The sequence below is a fragment of the Phalacrocorax aristotelis genome, chromosome 2, assembly GCF_949628215.1.
Source record: "Phalacrocorax aristotelis chromosome 2, bGulAri2.1, whole genome shotgun sequence".
Lineage (NCBI taxonomy): Eukaryota > Metazoa > Chordata > Aves > Suliformes > Phalacrocoracidae > Phalacrocorax > Phalacrocorax aristotelis.
The window spans coordinates 144603311-144623935 of NC_134277.1; the positions used below are offsets into that span (position 1 = coordinate 144603311).

The 20625-nt window shown below is 37.7% G+C and overlaps 1 protein-coding gene across 1 annotated transcript in view; it reads right to left on the bottom strand.

Moving 5' to 3' along the window:
* RGS22 (regulator of G protein signaling 22) overlaps positions 1-9205 on the bottom strand; it is a 70684-nt gene extending 61479 nt beyond the window's left edge. Inside the window, exons 1-3 of the mRNA XM_075085500.1 lie at positions 9181-9205; positions 8500-8528; positions 5163-5225 (exon numbers count right to left, since the gene is read on the bottom strand). Coding sequence (XP_074941601.1) covers positions 5163-5225; positions 8500-8528; positions 9181-9205 — 117 coding nt within the window. The remainder of the gene's footprint in view (positions 1-5162; positions 5226-8499; positions 8529-9180) is intronic.
* Positions 9206-20625: the final 11420 nt, after the last annotated feature.

Here is a 20625-nt window from a genome sequence, read left to right on the forward strand (position 1 = left end):
CAGAATATTTTTATAAGCTTAATAAAAGAATAGGTAAGTCCTGACCATCTTAACTCATCCCCACCACAAAAATAAAAGTGATAATGTCATGACAAAAATCAAATGGGAACACAAAAAAAAAATTGACCTGATTTCTTGTAGGAAATATTTTCCCAGTTATAGTACAGGACAGAGAGGATTAGTCAATCCATTTCCCTCTCAGTATGTGAAAAACTTTGGAACACAACACATAGTCTAACCATTCCCACACATTAAAAGCCACAAAAAAAAAAAAAAAAAAAAAACCACAAAGAAAAAAAAAAAAAAAAACCTGCTCAATACCCTGTAGCGAACTTAAAACCTTTCCCACAGAAATCAAGTGCCATAAAATCCTACAGTGTTTCACAGGACAATAATGAGAGAGGTTTATAGCATCACCAATATTCTAAGTCATTGCAATAACAAGGAATCTCTTCAGTGAAGATGCCTATGTTAAAAAGTGGGTGATAGCCTGCACTATAAAGGAATGGGAAAAAATTATCCGTGCCAATCTAATATACTAAGAAATGTCTTTCTTACCCCACATTTGGCAAGCATTTTGGCTTTTTACAGACAAGTAAAATACACTAACAAAAAATAAGAGTATCAATGCACCCTTCCCTACATTCTCTTCTAGTCTGGGCCAATTTTTGATCCTTTGAAGATAGAAAGGGAAAACTACTGAGCCAAATTATACCTCAAGATGTTAAGAAAAAATAAATCAGGTTTGGCAGAAGCCTTGAAGCTTGGGATTCATACATTATGAATTTAGCACAATAAATAGGATCACAAGGAGTTGAGAATACCAACAAATAAGAAGTCTACAGACTTTGCAAACTGTTTCACTCACAGGCAATTTTCCCCTTGAACCCAGTATAACCAATGTAACTCAGTGTAGTCATCTCAGCTTCAGAAAAAATCTCCAAGCGAACAACAAAAAGCTGTTTTCAGACTGTGGTACAGCCATGCTATTAAATAAATAAACAATTGCGTGTACATTTTTTACAGCAAAGAAATTTCTTAGCTGTCAATTGGACATTGAATATGGTTTCAGCTGAAGAATAAATAGAATACATAATCCTGAAACCTAAAGTTATGCACTTAACTGAAGGGAAGGCAAATTTCCCTCACTCCTCCCAAAACAGAAACCAAAACAGCATCCATCACTGTGTTGCCAGGATATCAGACATATAAATCTCACTGTTCTCTGCCTTAACAGTTTTCAGATATACTTAACTTCAGATACACTTAACAAATGTGTAAGTACATGCACCACATCCCACCCCGAGTAACGTAGTTTGATCCCAAGAGAAACAGAATGACCATTGCTTGGCCGCCTCTTAGGTTAAGGCCCTGAAAGGGCAGGAACGAATAGAGACCTCATCCAGGAGCTTTGCCAAAACTTCCTTAAGACGGGTATGTGTGTATCATAAATAAATGTCAGTGAGAGTCCAGACCAGAAGAGAATTTGAGCAGCTGTAGGAAGTGCCTGGAAAATTCACACTACACATGGTCAATGGCAAATTTCCCAGTGTCCTTAATAAGTCCAGGATTTCCCTTCTATTGATGAGTAAGACACAAGTCACATCACATTCCACAATCTAATTAAGAGAAAAGAGCATTTTCAGTAAAACTGCTATCAATAGGAAAAAAATCAGGAGAGCTTCCCTGAATATAGCAAACAAGTTTTAGTTCTGGGTAAGACTGAACATAGCATGCATGTAGGGCCTTACTTATGTAAAAGCCTTTTTAAGGGGGGTTGTATTGACACCTGCAGCCTCCCTCCACACACATGAAAAAAAAATAAGGGGAGACTAATGAGCATGAATGGATGGCTTGAATTGGTACATTGATGCGTTGAATTATTCACAACCATCTTCAAAAAGAGAAGGGCCTGAACTGTGCAGCAGAGTGGATTGCTTTTTGCTTTCTGCCCTTTCCTTCATCTGCTACCAGTAGATCAGGCCTGTTTTCACTCTTGACAGCACCAGGTTTTCAGGGCCATTCTGTTTTCAGAAAGACCAATTGGCCCAAACTTTGCCACTTGTGCTTTAATTGTTTTCAGGATCATCACCTACATCAAATCCTGGATTCCAGACCACTCAGCAGAGTCACATTTAAGGTAAAACTGTTAGCTGCATACTGGACCATATCTGTCTTCCTAGACCATTTAGCACATTTTTTTTAAATCACACACAATAGTTCCTATTAGCGTGAAAATTATATCAAGAAATCTATCTAGAGTATACTGCCTCTTTCTGTGTGGCACTACTAATACACCTCTGTGCTGCTAAGCAAGGAAAGGAGAATGTGTTTAATGTGATAAAAGGGATGAAGTAATTGCTTCATTCTCTCTTTTTTTTTTTTTTTATGAGAGGAGAGCTTTTATAGTGAGAACAGCTTTCAAATGAAGTAGTCTTCAAATCTGAAGTTGATAAAACTGTGGTCACTTGGTATCTTTCTGCTGCAAGGGAAACCCACAGCCAGGGACTTGACACCAGCAGTGCCACATCCTGAACATGCTTCAACTGAGGTGTAGTTAGCTCTTTTCTTTCTAGTGCAACACTTTGAGGACACAATGAGGACGAGTGTATCTTCATCAGGATCACTGGTAACTGGAAAATGAGAGGTAAGGCCCCAGCACGGACTTGAGGTGGAACGAGTAGCAGGCAGCTTGTGGAGCCCCGGAGAAACAAGTTGACATTACTGCGCTTTCTTACTGAGGCCTCCAACACTCCACTGGATGGTGATTTCTGACTTCTGAATTTTCATTCCTGGCTAAACATATTCTTGGATGTTTTAAACCCATGGATCAAAGACTTGAATTCTAGGGATGCCTGATGGGCTAGAGATGGAAATGTATCCAGGCCAAGGTTTCTCTTAAAACTTTCATTTTAGATTAGTTACTAAGGAAAGTGTAATTCATTTATATATCATGTAATTGGTTTCTGCTACTGTGAAATCACTGTAATACTGGCAACAAGTGCCCTCACATGTTTTTTTCTATTATTTTGTCTTTCAGAAATATTTTCCTTACAAACTATCCTTCATTACAGTAGGTAGATCTTTGGAGTACCTAGATATCCGTGTCAGATTGTACAGAATATTATTATAACAACAGGACTGCTTAACGGGTATACTGTAAATCAAAGCAAAAAAAAAAAATCTGCTGCTGCTATAGCAAGTCCCCAGTGACACGTTATAAATCAACACAGAGGCACTCTCTTAAAATAAGCATATGCTATCCCTGATTTCTTGTATCAAGTCACACAATATTTTCAGTTTAACTTGTTGCCTAACTACTAGCACACCTGGGTAATACTGTTCCCAGGCAACAGTGTGTAAGCACAACAAGAATAAAGCAATGGAAATTTCAATGTGGTGTTTTAGTAGAAGCCTTCTGAGGAGGAGAGGGAAATGGGGAATATAAGGTATTCAAACCACAGAACTCAAGGCATTAATAGAACTTAATCCTGAAGAAAGTAAATCCTCAAGAAAAGCTCACAGAGAAAATAAAACCAATTATGAGAACATTACAGATAAAAATAGCTAACAGAGCATCTGTTTTCATGAAGGTATGTAAATATATAGAAAAGATACCATGTGTCATCTTAGAAACCTACCAAGTGCAAAAGTATTTACTCATGAGAGTCTGTGAACTCTTTTCTATGGGCTTCCAGAGCAGTCAGGAGTGCCTGGACAATCACTGCTGCTCAGAGCTGATAAGCTGTGCCAGGTCTGCAGACTGAGGAGCTCTCTGAGGCCAATGAGAATTTTGGCCTCTAATAGATGTCCTGAAATCTGTGCATGCCCAAGGAGACCCAGAAACTAAGCAGGCTGAACTTCTTACCTGCTTCATCCTCTGTGATTTGGGGAAAAATTGAAGCATAGTTTCCAAATAAGCAGCAAAGGCGTGGAGGATGGTATTTGTGTGCTAAGAACAATCTGGCACATGGAGGGAGGCCTGGGTTTAAAAGCTACGTAGTTAGGCTTCAATTTAGGCAGATATCCTAAAGTAGCTGTGGGGCTGGCATGGGGGTGAGGGGAAGAAGGAAAAAAAACCCAGGCCACTCACCACACATTTTCTTCCATCTGTGTCTCCCTAGCTTTGTAAAAATTCTTAGGAATCTTGCCACGTGGTGAAAGCATGTAAAGGCTGAGCTCCTGAGAGAAGTTCATATCACTGTTGTGCACAAAATCCACACTCTGATATAGAGCTGTTTTAATACCTCCAGATTCTATTTTAAGATAAAAAATTGGCATAGGGGACCCTATCCTACCATCCTTAGTTCTACAGCTCCCATTAGGTCTACTTTTAGACAAATCTGTGATGTGGTTTAGAAAGTACATCTAATTCTAGTTCAGTTTGGTAAGTCTGAATCATAACAGACCTTTCCACATTGTTCCCATGGTGTCTCCCAGCCAACGTACCTCAGAGCTGTCCCACAGCCTGTCCCGCTCCTAAAGCACTGCGGCCCAACAGACTGCACTATGAGAACACATACCCATTCCTGCAACTTGCTTGGTGGGAACCACCACCAGCATCAGGAAGGGGCAGAATATTTCTTGATGCTCCTTGGACCTAAGACTATGGTGCAGACAGCACTGGAATAAATTAAGTTATGATACAGGCTAAGGCAGCATCCTTCTAGCTGCAGATGGGAGGCAAAGAGGAGGGGAGCATCAACTTTGAGGTCTTCACAGCCATGAAGAGAAACAGAGTTGTTTTCTGAGGAAAAGCAGTTATTAATCACCAAGCACATGGCCAGAAGAATGTAGAAGAACAAACATTTGTTATGGTGGCATGTTGTGATACTGGAATACCAGTGGACTCTTTATGCTTTTCAGTTAAATGTTTATGTATCTTTTCCATTTCCTATTCATATTATTTTAATGTACTGTGATTTAAATATGTAAATTTGCAAGAGAAAATCTATCTCCAGAAGTCCAGCTACTGTGTTATTTTTCCTGACAGGTAGTAATATTGACCAATAAGAGCTGCTACCATTAAAATACAGTCAAATTGTAGAAGTCATTTAATTTCCCAGTGGCAAAGTGAAAAATGTTCTAAGCTGGATTATCTTACTACTAATCTTAGTAAGGTGTTTCTTGTATTTTGCAAAGGATTTCTGTGAGGTACTTACTGGAAGGCTCAAAAATTCATTAAAGTAGTCCACAAGCATATCATCTGTGGCTAAGCATTCTTCCTACAGAGAGAAAAAAACACAAAATAAGACTTGTACTAATCTTTGCAAACATGGTTTGAATGTACCATTGCCTCAAACAATGACTTTTCCATGAGATATGACAGGAAAACTTCTCCAAAGCGTTATTTCCCACTTTTGAGAATATAATCATTGCATCATTGCTATATTCTAGCCATTGCACATCACTGAGGTCCTCAGCAATTTTGAAAACCCATGTGAAGGTAAATTCTTTACGAAGAAATTTACAGATAAAGTCTTCATAAACCCAAAGGCTTCTAAATGCTGGAAATCTGCATGTTTACTTTTGAAAAAATATGCATAAGCTAACTGTCTAGAAACTCCCTGCATTTTACCTTTCTCTCTCACATCTGGGAAGGAAGGGAGTATACAAGTTCACCAGAACTTACTTCTGCTCCCACATTGCTGCTTGGGGATGTTTTGGGGGCTGTTTGGGGAATAAAAGGGAGTTCACTGATCCATACTTTGGCTCACCAAGCAAGCAGTGTATGCCATACTTGGAATCACAGAAGTGGGAAGTTCCTGTTGACTTCATCAGAAGTGAAGTCTGCATCTGCAAGTGGTTTAGTACCCTTTCTGACCTGTGCATTTTAAATCCTGCTAACAAGACTCAAAAACTGCAGAATAGAAATTAATTATTTTGCTGTTGGCAAATCAATTTACATGGATCCCAATCTTACTTTTAATGCACTCAATACCACCTCCACTCCCATTTCAATTCAACAGAAGTTAAAAGTAGTATATTATTCCATTGGTCTTCAGAAATCTGTCTTCAGTATAATGAACACTCCTGAACAGTTTTTAATAGTTTCAGTTTCTTGATTATTCTATTATTTCTGCCTTGCAACGCAAGGAGATTGCACCTAAATCAAATGTATTTGCTGGTATCAGCAAAAGTCTTCTGACACAAATCTTTTTTATCTTTCTTAAGTTCATAGCATTGAAATGTGCTAGTGAGGAATAGTGTTAAAGAGAGGTTATGCACCATGTACGTGGTATCACCTGTAGGCAGGCAGTATCTTGATCCAAACTCTACAGTGTCTAACCTAAATAGAGACAGCATGTACTTAGGTAAGGAAGAAATGTTGAGCTAATCTACTTTGATATGAACTCAGGAAGGCCTCTGCATGGCAAGACCTGATGGTGTTTGTCTGGCCCTAGTCTGCCAACATTTATTCCTTAGCACTTGTGGTTGCTACTGTGACTGATACAGGACAGTTAGCTCACGCTCATTCCTGCAAAACACTAACAACACTGAAAGGAAGACTTTCTGCATTACAGAGATCGTGCTTTATTTGGATCACAGGCCCATGGTCCAATGCAGTTGCAGTACCATGGACCTAGAGATGTTAGGGTGCTGATTAAATAGGAGAATTTACCAAAGTGTCTAATCCAAAGCGTTTTGAAGTCAACAGAAAATCCTCTGCTACTGCCACTAGGCAATCAATCAGATTGCAGTCTGCTTCATGTTTGGTTTGGGTAATGCACAATTAGATTTGACACTGATAAGGAAGAATCTGAAGATGGCAAGATATTCTAATACCCCATGTAAATATTTTATTGTTTCAAAGGACTTATTCAAAACAATTCATTTATTACTGGCTGAGTTATAAGCTCTTTAAGAATACGCAGGTAATGTGTTTTTAATTTGCCAGGGATATAATTCTCTGTAGTCCCATATAACAGCAAGAAATGTAAATGCAGTGGTTGATTAATCAATAATAAAATGTTTATGATCTTATTAATGCAAGCTTTACTACTTACTGATCTTACTGCACCCATACACAATATACTTTCCTCTAGGTTTTGGAGGGGTTTTTGTGGTCAGTCTTATTTTCATTTGAAAGTATAGTTGCACTTTCATATTTGCACATTTTAGGTTATGGAGTTGCATATATAGTACTATAGCTTAGATTTTTGTATTAGGAAGCATTTTGTTTCATTTCTTCCCATGACATCTTTCCTGCTGCACTAGTCCCAATTATGACTAGAAAAAGCTGCCTTACAATTGCAACTGGAAGTGAAGGTGTACTAAAAATTGGCCCAAAACTGCAGTTTTGCCCTCATGCAATTTGTGTACAAATAGGAATATCCTGGGCCTGTTTTCTATCGGTCTTTTAACATTGAAAGGAATTTTTAAATCATTTTGGCAATTGTATCCAACAATCACTTAGATATTTTGTGGAAACAAACCTAATGACATTCTATCTATAGTATTTGATAGCTTTCTCTATTAGTGCTGTCATGAAAAGTACAGAACACAGAAATATTGTTAGACACCAAAGAAATAGCTGAACGTGAGCACAAGTGGCACCATCTTGAAAGGTTTGCATTTCACATTGCAGCACCCACTAAAATGGTAAATACCTCTCCATATACTTTCTCCAAAGAGAAATTATATATTTCTCTTGAAAAATATATAATAAATGGCATCTTTAAGTGTCAAAAGTTAAACTTGGTACAAAACCCCAGTCCTGCATAGAATTCTGACAGCTTCATGTCTTTGTGTGAAATTCACCTGGAGTCAGACATGTCTAGTCACATTAAGTAGCCTGCAGAATCAAGGTTTAATGCAATGTAAATGTGCAGTTGAGATATGTTTTCATATATATATATAAAAAATGTTTCTTCTCATGTACATATTTATATATGCTAAAAAGCTGCTACATATGTCATTTATCTCTACCTGAATTCAGTCTTGATTCTGTTTATGATAATATATTAGTATCTCGGGGCTCCCATAAGGAATAGCAATACAATTCTACTTTAAAATACACTGTTACAAATGTATCCAAAATGGGGAAGAAACAAACATTACCTAACCTGCAAAATTTAAGGTCTCATTTCATAAGAAATGCAGGTAAACAGATAAACATGTCAAATAAGATGACAAACATCAGGGAAACCTACAATTAGTTATGAGCAAAAGGTGGAAAAGGTAAAGTAAGGAGAAGATTGTTAAACCTGTCACGTTGGATCTTTCAGTTGATTGTTCCTTTCCTTCATCTTATTTCATTTTCCTTTCCATTTCCATCCTTATTCTCCAGACTTTCCTGTTTCTTTGGTGTTTTTCTAATTATTTTCAAACTAAGTATTTTTTTTGTCTGAGAAAATTTAAGAAATTACTCAGTACTCCAAACTTAGAGGAAAGAAATGAGAAACCAGTTTCCAAATAGTTTCCAAAAAGTATTTTTGTCTTTTTTTCTCTACAGTTGCATGACAAAATGGATGATGAAGCCTTATAAGGCATACTTACAAACACTTCTTCTGTTATACATGGAGGCTCTGAAACACAAAAATGAAATATTGTATGTTATCCAAGCAATACGATCAGGCTTATTCAACTACAATTACTGAACAGAAACAAAAAGTAGTGAGGCATGACAACCTTCCTGGATATTCTGAAATAAAATAACTTAGCCTGAGGAAACAAAATAAACTCTAAGGATATGCAGTAATGTTTATCCATGCATAAAAAGGTTGAATATCACAAGAATTATTTAAATATAATGGAAGTATTATTTAACTAGATTATTCTCATATATATCCATTAACTTCAGCTTTCCTTTGCAGAATGGATTACTAGAAGCTTGCTGGTTTTAATGAAAATACAGATTTGTGTGAGACTCTGGGAGCCTTGAACAGCAAATATTATGAATCGTATGATAAAATTAAAAAAAAATGTAATTGTGGGTGTTCCCAGATAACCAAAATCTCACTCATTCTAGGAAAATATATCCATCTTTTGTGATGCCACTTGAAGGGAGTAAAGTTCTCTCTTCAGATTGATGAATTTTGCTAGGCAAGTTTAAACCTAGCAGTTCAAAATCTCCCTCTTTTGTATCACCACCTCTGTACCTGAGACAATCACCCTGGGGCCAGACGCCCTGTCTGACACAGAGTCAGTCCATCACCCTGTGTGGAAAGTACTACATACCAGTGGTAAGCCTCTTCAGCCGCATCCTGGATCTACAGACATAAGGGCCAGCACGCACACCTGAAAGCTTACGACCTCATTTGCAAAGGTGAAACCCTTGACTGCAGACCAGAAGTGGAAGCTGCAGAGTCCCTGGGCCTGCCTGGGGACTGCTGATCTGCACCAGGGCAGGCTGGCTCTGCTGTGCGACTCACAGCAAGCAGGTTGCTATGGCACTGCAAACAATGCACAGGATAAGCTGAGTGGTAAGCAAATGCTTCTACTGCTGATGCGAAGCTCCCTGAAGCAGACTTGGATATCATGCACACTGATGATATGGTACCAAAAGAGATGCTTGTGAACTTGGAATTTGAGAATACTTGCAGCAAGAAATGAAATTAAATACTGTTTTCTCAACCAACCTAGGCAGCTCTTAGTCCAAAATTATATTCTACCTTCTCCTAAATTAGCAAAACCCTTCAGCCATGTGGGATTTTGCCTTAAAAATCTCTCACGCCATATGACTAATCACCAACTGATCTACATGTGTCAAATAATTCTGCATTCGTAAGCGGGCTGTAAGGCTTGATCCCAAGTAGCAAAGTCAGTCCTATCTATGGTAGAAAACTTCCGCTGCAGCCAAGTAAGAAAAGGTAAGGGGCTTTGTATTGCTAAGGCTGAGGTGAAACGTGGGCTGTTTCCTAACAGGTATAAATGGCTTCATTATGATGTGCCAGAAACACAACCTGAAGTGGTGGTAACAGCCTTCTCTACTTCCTCCTGCTGCTAGGGCCTGGACCTAATGGAAATCCAAAGGCAGCTGCATTTTCTCCCAGTTAGGGAAAAGTTTATTAATACCCTAGGTGGAAGGAAAAAAGACATTAAAAGACATAGAATAGAGCATACTCCCAGAATGTCAGTTTCTTCCTTGGATCAAGGGGGGTACTCCAGGATATAAGAAAAGGTCACATTTCTGGTATGGTCAGCAAAAGTTGTGTACAGAGAAGGAATTCAGGCTCCTATACAAGGATTCCAGTGGACTTCAGATGTTCCACAACTGGGATCTGACAACATCCATATCTAGCGAGTATCTGGTCCTAGAACTGCCTTAATTCTTCAGGCACCTTCAGGTTTTTTGGCATGACGTTTCCCTTAAAGGTCCTACTGCTGCTTATTTCCAGAACAGCACTGTTTTCAGTACCTTGGCATGCATCCCACTGGGATCTGTTGTACCAGATATCATGCATGCAAGTTATATTAAGGGCTCCTTTGAGAAGCCTAATCCATCAGCTATGCTCAGAAAGTGCCCAAAAGACACCAAGAGCTTCCAATTCCCAGCAAATTCTATCATTTGTGCCACCTTTCACAGAGCAGTATAGTATCTTCAGTCATACTTTTCAGCTATGAAAAAAAGTTTTATTTTAATTCATACATGACACTAGTGGAATCCATGATGAGGTAAAAACAGAATAAATGCACATGCTCAGGGACTACAGCTTTAAGTCCAGGAATCGTTGACTGTCAAAAAATGAACAAGCAGCAAATCAGACACCATAGAGGCAGGGAAAATGGCTTCCTCTCCTAGACATGGTGTTTTGCACCCTCCTCTCCAGGTGTGCATTCCCACTCCAGAGAGTGCCTGCCCAAATGCAACAGTCACTGTTCTAATTACTAAATGCCAGAATAACACCTCTTCTAATTGTCTTGGTGTAATGTTGTTAGCTGTCTGATTAGCTTTTTAGGGTGGAATATTTTGTGGGACTTTTTTCCACTTAAGGGAAGAACACTATTTCCAAAGACCTACAAGAAAACCGGAATAACATCATAGCCAAGATACACATTTCAACCAAAAGTTTGGTATCTATGAAAAGCATAATCAACAGAAGCAAAGAATAAAATATAAAGATTCAAACTTAAGTGAGCTACAGACGATTTAAATACTTTGATAAGTATTCTGATGAAGTATTAACTACCCTTAAGTTCTCTGTATGCAAATTCTATTCAATAAGACGTGACAAACAGTAGATTAACACTGAATAGCATACATTTAAACACATGATTTCTTAGTGCCATGTATCAGGACATGTTCTATTGTGATTATGAAATATTTCAAATAGGTATACCTGATGTACATGTAAGAGAAATATGCATAACAAGATAGCCCACAAAATGTAAAGTGAAATCTTTCCAACAGATAGAATTATTGCACTGCATTGAGACTGCATTGTCTCATAATCAAACTACTTAATATGATCTCAAATGTTTAAGTTAATGTTCATTCCACCACTTTTCCCCCTGCCCCTTTTTCTTTCTGATGTAGGTTTAGACATAGGCTTTGATGTATAACATTCTCCTGAACTCCCTTAATTGCTTGTAATTTTTGAAGCAAAAACAGAAACATAAGGAATGTGTCCTTTTTGAAATTAGAAGTGGAAGCCACAAGTCAGCTTAGATAGCATTGAAGTCTGGAAGTGAGTCAATAAAAAAAAAACAAAAGTCCTTTTTCTCTCCTTCTGGCATCTGGTGTATTTTGGTATAAAACTCTTAAGTCTTTGTTCTCTTTGTATTGTGCTTCAGAGACTGCATTTTGCATTAAGCTCATCAAGAAATACACACTGTACTCTCTCATGGAGAATCTATTAGCAGTCATTATCACTTTCTCATTAACCTTGGTTAATAACACACATTTACACCAAATATTTTGTGTGTGTATGCTCACGTTTCAGTACTGATGTTATATTGCCAGTTAAAATTTCACCAGCTAGTGAAGCTGTGACATAAAGATTAAGCTCATCTTCTTCCTTTTCCACATTTTTCTCTTTCCATGCTCTTATTTTCATTTGGATGATTATTTATCTTAGCAGAATTGCAGACCTACAGAATATTTCATGGATATAGTAAAAGCCATGATCTGCCCCAGAAAAGCATCTGAACTTGTAGAAAAGATGAATGGCTAGACAGAATGTAGAATAAGTCTTAAAAAATGTAATAATACAGTAAAATTCTAGACAAGAGAAAGCAAAAAGACTAGAAGTAGATTTCAAATTATTAGCATCTTGGGAAAGCAGTAATCCAGCAGAAGGCCAGCACAGGAAGATATCTGCACAGGAAGACAAATGGGAGGAAAACATACATTTGTCCTCTCCATCCCTGCTGCCATCTCCCTCCTCTGCTTATTACTGAAGAGCCATTTGGAGAGGTGAACTTTCAGTCAAGACTTTAATCTGTCATTGTTCCTTTCCTCCACACTTCTCAGAAATTTATGCTTTCAAACATTTAGCAGGGAAAGTGTTTCAAAGTATCACCCAGCAAATCAGATCAAAACTTTGCTCCCAAAGAAACATGCATGTAAAAGCTATGCCAGCTTGCTGGGTGAACAAGTCTCTTCTTTGTGACTTGCTCAAGTAAAGACAGACATAAATTGGGTTGCTTTATTAAGTCCAAATGTGCATTTTTGTTTTTAGGTACTAACCTGTGTCTGATTCCTGGCAGTGGTCACAGTGAAGTCATGAACATCCCCACAATTAATTACTTATACAAAAAAGGAGTGAATACTATTTAAAAATGCAGATAGGTATCTAGAGGGATCTCAAGGGCAGCCATGAACTAATTACCACAGATTTTCAATAGAAACTCCCCATCTCAGGTAGAGGTGGACATTTCATAATGTGATATCTTTAATACCTAAATATCTTTGCAGAAATCTAACTTTAGTTAAATGTAACTACTTTCTTCTTTGGATGATTGCCACATACATTATAGCTTTTGCATCTGAAAGCAGCAATCTCAAACTGAAAACAGGTGCTAGGGAACCTACTTAAATATTGACTGCAGAACTGCCAAAATAGGAGTCAGATCCTGAGAGGAAAGCGCTAATTGATAATCAGATAGCTGGCCCTTAAATGCCTTAAATTATTCTGTTGGCAAAATGGCAGAAGCTGCCCGTTGTAGTGGTGTGGCCTCTATGTGTTGAATCTGAAAGTTCCAGTTTACAGCACGGTTTAATGCAATTCTGTGTCTGTCAGAAAAAGTTCATACACACACACAAAGAAACAGTCATTGGGAATATAAGCACTCAAAAGAATTCTGAAAGGAGAGAGGAAAAAAAAGCCATTCCTGAAGATGGTCTAGATGAAGAAAAAAAAAAGAAAGTGCTTGAAGGGCTAAATAGAAAAGGAAAAGATGAGACATAGCTTTGGTCTACCATCGTTAGGAAACTTTTACTAGTGGAGTAGACTGTCAGAGGGAATGCAGGTCCGAAGAGCCTGAAGAGTCTACAAGGGTCTCTATTTGGATAGCCACTGGAGAATATTCCTTGACTTGTCCATGTCACCAATGGCCAAGGATTCCTATAACAATCTTATTCTTCCAGGACAAGGTAGAGGTGTTTTACCAAGTTTAAAAGCTTTAAATAAAGTTTGACTTCCCTTTGCTTAGTACAGGTCTTGGAAAAAATAAAGGAATACAGAGGCATACCTGGAAAGTGAATCAGAATTTGTGAGGACCACTTAGAAATTTGTGATATACATTTGTAGTCTTGCTACCTACATGCCAGCTACCTACTTCATATCTGCAGTCATCTGATCCCTTCAGAAGTTTTCACTAGTGTCTTAAGAGATAACTGCTAGAACTTTAGGAGATTATCACACTATCTTTTCTAACTTTGGAAAGGACCATTAAGACTAATTGAAAAAGCTGTTCAGCAAGATTGGGGCAGTTTGAAGAAGTACATTAGAAATAAAGTAATTCTGTGAAGACAATATGAAAATCAGGGAAGAACTACTAGACCCACAGCTATCAAACCACATGCAAGATAAAAAAATTGGCATGGTGCATAAGTTTACAGCAAGGCAGAGAGAGTTTATTGCTAGCAGCCTTACTACAGTTAACGTAGCATAGCTTTCAACTGAAACATAAGATACAAATCAGAAGAAACTATGGCAGTTATTTCTCAGAGATGTCACTATCAGGATGTAGCAGAAATTTTGGCATCACATACAAAAGATTGCACTGTCACTGTCTATTGTCTATTTTTCATGCAGATAAACTGGAGTCATGTTTTATAATACATTTTGGCTGAGCTAATTTAAGCCTTGCATGTTTACCACCACTTCTTACTTTTAGTTGTGCAAGTAATTTTCATGACAATTTTTTTTTCTGGGGTTACTTGTAGCTTAGTTTCAGTCAGATCAGTTCCTTGATCTTGGCTTAACAGGTGTTCTAGCCAACTATGGGGCTAATGCAAGAGGCATATGCAGAAGCTTCAGCAGATAGGAATAACACATGCCTATAGTGCCAAACACATCCTTTAACGAGATCATCCCCTGACAGTAGGGGGCATATACCCAATAAGAAATATTAAGTACATGCATGTCTTTCCAGTCTTGCTGTTACAATCAAACCGATGTCAAAGGCAGCCCCCAAACCCAGAATTCCCCAGCTAAGAGCCAAGTTATCCATGTGGGATGTAACTGATGCATCGAGCCAGTGGATAGCAGCGGTGCTGTTTGAGACAGTGCATCCCACTGACCATCATTTCCCACCTTTTTGTGTTATACTGCCATGGCTGCCTGTCCAGCTGTATAATGAAGCAGACTGGGAGTCTGATCCAGCTAAAAAGAAAAATCTGGAGGAAACACAAAGATTTCATGTACACCAGCTTCCAGAATACAGCAGTGTCAACACAACAGGTGTTAAGAACGATATAAGAATCTATAACTAATAGGTGCTCTGTAAGATTTCAGTAATGCTTCAGAAAAGCATACAAAATTACAGCCTTCTTATTTTGTAGGTATTCTACTTTCCTACCTATTGCTCTCCTGGACTCCTGAAGTACCTAGTTAAAGAATAAAGAACACATTAAGTTCCCAAATTCTCACCCAGTCTTCATTTAACAGACTAAAACTAAAAAAATTCTGCCATTTTGATATTGTTTAAAATATCTTACATGAGAACACTTGGCCCCTTCCCAATTTTGAGTTTGAAAAAGTTTGTTTTCACTTTCTTGTTCACTAAAGCTATCAAAACATCAATTAAGTATGAATAAAATGCATACAATAAGGTATTTTTCCTGTGATCATTTTAAGTCATGATAGATTGAGGAGGCACTTGTAAATTATCCATACTTTGTAAAACTACATTGGATTTTGTTATCAAATACTTTTTTTGTAGTTGGGAAATAAAGTCAGAGTGTGCAGCTCCTGAAGCTATCAGCTCTCAAATACTTCAACACTTCCATGAGGAAGTTACACTTTGTAGCCAACACCAGGCTGGCATAGAGACTGCTGGATAATCCAAGTCCATGGCTGAGAGAGGAACTGAGCCACCAGGTGCTGTTTAGGCCAGTCTTATGATTCCATGATCTTGCCTGGTTGCTGTAGGACCTGGCTCTATGCCCAGCACAGCTTCACCCTGTAAAGGAGGCCCTGGAGAAGTAATACCATCTGAATCACTTCCCAGGATGCCACTCTTCTCTTGAACATTTTGGTATGCAGCTCCCGGGGGCAGGAATTATGGCCACCCTTGCTTTCAGCTATTCAAAACATTTTGCATTTGTAATGTTGAGTTCGTGTGTAAGGGTTAAAGCAACTGAAGTTCTGTTCTGTAAGAAAAATCTCTGGTGCCCCCTTGTGATAAAATATTTTGTCAACGGAATGTATGCATTTGAAACCAAGGACTATTTTCAGTGAGAAAAGCAGTTCCACCCTTAAGATAGTTACACATTTAAGTTAGCTAATTGAGCAAAGCATTTCAAGAATTAGTTTGTTTTCTTGTTATCTATTCTGTGTTGTATGATATTCTCCCTGGACTACTCTATGACTATTACTTAAACCAAGGAAAAAGTCCAGAACAGGAACTTAAACAGTGTACCAATGAGCATTTGTTTGGAGCAGAAATCAGGACCCACATCTTGATTTTCACAAAAAAAAAAACCCATGCTCCCATCTTACTGTGCCCCTTTGGGATAGAGTCTTGGAACAGTTTCTTGACAGAAACACTTCCAACAGCAAGGCTGGAAAATACCTGCATCCCAATAATAGTTTTTGTACACTAGAGTACACTATGGGACAAGGATAGAGGAAAATTGAACCTGAAATTCCAATGTATTGTGGGAGTGCTCCTTTGGTACAGATTTCTTCCAAAGATGGGAGAATGTTCAACACAACCAAACTTTGTGTTTAAAAGCCAAAGATGTTTCTATTGCCACAATCTGTGTAGCATCTAATCTATCAAAACGTGCACCAGGAAAATGTGATTAATTCATGCCAGAGGAAAACTTTATTTTGTATCCCAATGGTCTACATATAGGCTAGGTACTGAGCTACTGAGTCTTGGCAGAACAAGGCATTTCTAGGAGATGTGTTCTTCAGGCCTCAAATAACATATTATTACACACAATTCAGTACTTAAGATTCACTACAAAGAATTTACACTTGCAAAATATAATCTAATCACACCAAATACTAAATCACCACAAGGCTGAAGTGGCGGGGGGGGAAGCCTGAAGCTTAGCAGTACAAAGTATGAAGTTATGCACTTATGGTTCAGTAAGTTTATGGAAAAAAAAAAAGAATGTTTCCAAAATTTGTGAGGTAAGGATGTGGGAGTACTATACCAAGTGACTAAACTGCAAGCATGCAGAAGATATATAAAAGAAATTCTGAACTTAGTATGCATTGGTCAAAGTATTTCTGGCAGAGAAAAAAAAGCCCTAATATTTTTCAAGGTCTTGAGGAGGTTTTACCTGGTATACTGGTTGCAAAGGTTCACAGAACAGATTCTAATGGAAAGAGAGAAGAGACAGTAAGACAGTCCATGAAACAGAGGTGTTATCTAAGGGATGAGACTGAGTTCAGAGTTTTTTTGTCAATTAAATAAAGAGCGAGGGGATATTTATACTACACAATCATAACATTGGGGAAAAAAGTCTAAGGAGAGGAACAGATGTATAGAACAGCTATTTTAATAGCAATGCTGAAAAAAAGGCAACTGGTTAACTGAATAGTAGAGCAATCTGGGATAGGTCTCCAACACAAAGGTCATGAGACCGTAATCTATCCAGTTTTAAGACAGAACTTGATGAGTTGACACAAGAGTTTGCTCCAGACTCCAGTAGTCCCTTTCTAATCTACCACTCCTGTATTTCTTCATGTGCCTATGAAAACAGAAAGAAAAGGGGTTACTTGTATTAAAATTAACCTAAATAGCCTCAGGGGTATTAATGAATAATCAATATATGAAATATGAAAATAATCTGACATTATGTTGATGAGCTGCTTAATTTAAGGAACAAATCTTTGTAATTTTTAGCTAGTTAGTGATAGAACATACGGACATTCTCTGTCCTATAAACAATTCAAAAGATTTATAACAATTTTTTGCCTAAGCTCTTCCATACTTGTCACCAAGGAAAGAATGATCAGAGACTTAAGTAACTTCAATTTCCTTCTCACAGACCACTTGAGGTTTATGGTTACTGCTCCAAAAAAACGATTTATGAAGTACAATTCTTGTAGCAACATCTGTCAGCAGGAAAAGGTCACTTCTAAGAATTCTTTTTTAGAACTTAAACCCACAGCTCTGGCTCAAACCGTCACCTTCAGAAATCTAAATGCATTGCCTGGGCATTCTTTGTAGGCAATATCACTCCTCCCTCTATAGATCATGGCTGTCTGAAAGGAAATAAGAATTGCAAGAATGAAGTTTTCAGCAGCAAATAAACCCAATATTATTTTGAACATTAATTTTAATCTCATTACCCCCATATTCCAGAATGAAAGACAATTCACTCCTCCTTTTCCAACAATCTGTTGTCAATTGTAAGAAAAATTCTTGAGCTGGAGAATAATCACGGGTAGGATATTTTAGGAAACTCTTCACATTATAATTTCTACCCAAGGACCGCTTTTGCATCCTCCTTCTCTGTGTGCTAGCCAGAAGTTTTAGTACCTGACCTTGGGTCTCTGAATTAATTCAGCCCAGTAGAAAAAGAAAGTTAATCTCTAGACTCCCTGACACTCATGGACTGGTTTGTTTGGGGTTTTTGTGTTGTTGTTTGGGGGTGATGGTGTCATGTTTGGTGGGGGTTTTTTGTTTGGGTTTTTTGTTGTGGGGTTTTTTTTAATGGTTGGTAGGTTTGCGGGGGGGTGGGGGTGGGAGGGGGTTGTTTTGCAGGCCTTTGGAGGGGGGAGTTGTTTGTTTTTTTAACACAAAGTAGGAACTTATATTCTCCTTCGTGGTTTCATTCAAGTCCAGACTCATACAGCTTGGTGGTATCTGTTTGAGACAAATCAAGGGATACAATACACAGAAAAAAGCATACTAAGAGGGACTCGGAAGAGCTACTGCCACTCTCCTACCCCAAAGACTTAATTTCTGTCTATAACTCAATCAAATATCATGAAAGAATTTTGATTCCTTTCACCCAAACTATTAGAGGCTATTAGGTAACTATAACATATCTTGTGTTCTATTAGATGTTATCCATTATGCAGACATTAAGTATATCACTATTTTATTTCTCCCTTATGTCAAGACATAAAGTTAATTTTATTTTTTAAAAAGTCACTACCAGAGAGGAACATTACCAATAGGCAAGAAGTCTGGCTTTCTCACTTCCCCTCACCTCTGGTGTAGCAGTGAACAACAGCAGAGAACATATTTCAACCAAACATGAGCACAGTTACATTCATGATAGACCTAACTGAACAAAAGACATTTGATTCAGGAAGACATTTTTGTGAGGCAGATTTAGAAGGGGGGAAAAAAGTTTTAAATATGCCAAAACAGGGGGGAAATACTCGAAATAGAGTTCAAGTATTTTTCCTCTCAAACTACTCCTTGTGGGATGGACACTGTAGGTGTCAAAGATACTACCTTTAAAAAACAAATAATGCCTACACCAGAACCAATTTACCACCCCTATTTTTCCTGAATTATTCAGATTTTAGCAAAAGCAAGTGCTTTGGAGAAGGTCATACATCTTACCAGATTTTATTTTTTTTTCCTCAGAAGGAAAGGACACTTAACTGATTCTTAAACTGACTTCCCATACAGCTTTCCATCCAAAGGTGCACCTGTTTCAGAAATACTTCCAGAACAATTACGAAAGTTTTCAAAACAAGGCTTGCACCTCATGTATTTCTGGACTGGACTGCAATACTGCACATCAGAAAGCAAGCTAAATCCACTCCTGTCTGTCATAACTCTCCCATCAATTTCAAGGATGCACTTAAAGGCAGTGATGCCAACAGCAGTTTTACATACTATCACATGCTGTACTTATTCTGTATTGCAGTTACTACCATCCCCTATTTCGTTTGATAATTCAATGATAATAGCTTAGTTTGGATTAGTTTTGTTTCTTAGGAAGTTACAAACTATATGCATTCAGATTATTGTGTAATATAACTTCCTGCCTAGAAAGTTGTCCTTCGTCATGCCAGTTTAACCTTCAATAGAAACTATTAAACATTTCTAAAAATGTATAGTTACTTGTCCCAACATCCTTCCCCTCAATTGTTCCCTCAGAATAGATTATATATAAACTCCTCTTTCAGTATTCCAGTTCAGTGCTACCAATCTAACCCTAGTCAAGAATAATGCAAAGGCTTAGCAAATTCAAACAAGTATGGAAAGAAAGTGCTGATAATTTTATTCATCCAATAAACATTATTTTCTGTCTGGTATATTGGGTTTATCCCTTCTTTAATGATACCATGATTGGTAAATAAAGTCAGCACTAAAAATTCTATGACATTTTACTCACCATGTTGTTCCCCCTCCTTCCAAATACTATGTGGAGTTATTGTCCCAGAAATCAAGTACACTAAAAGTACTAACCAATTACAAATCAACAGTTAGAGATAATAAATAGGAAGTGATGTCTCTAGAACATCCTGAATCAAATTATCCTGGTCCATTTGTCTTAAACCTCCACAGATTGTGTGGAGAGGAAAAAAATCTCAGCAGTTATTTGTAATTTTTAGACAAAAATAAAGTGATATGTGAGTAAATATTAAGAGGCAAATACACTGCTTATTGCTCTAGTTGAAGGTGCTTTTTTTATCAGACTACTTTTTAAGTAGCTCAGTGATAAGGTTTACCTACAAATACACACAGTGAAGTTACAACATCACAAAATATAACACAAAGGACAAAATCAGAGGGAGAGTGGGGAAGACACAGCAGCTGACTACAAGTGTTCTGCAAGATGCTTGTGACAAATTAAGTCCTTGAAAGGACAAGTATGACAATATCAGTTGGAGAAGTAAACTGATATTATATCTCATAGCACAAGTCCACTTCTGTCACCTGTATTTCAAGCTCTTTACAATTTCTAGGAGTTTAAGAAAAAAACACACACAAAAAACCCAGAAATATAATTTGACTTCTGAGAGGCAGATTAAGTTTTTTCTGTAAAGGATCAGCATATTTAGTTCAAGGGCAAAATCTGTAAATTCCCTT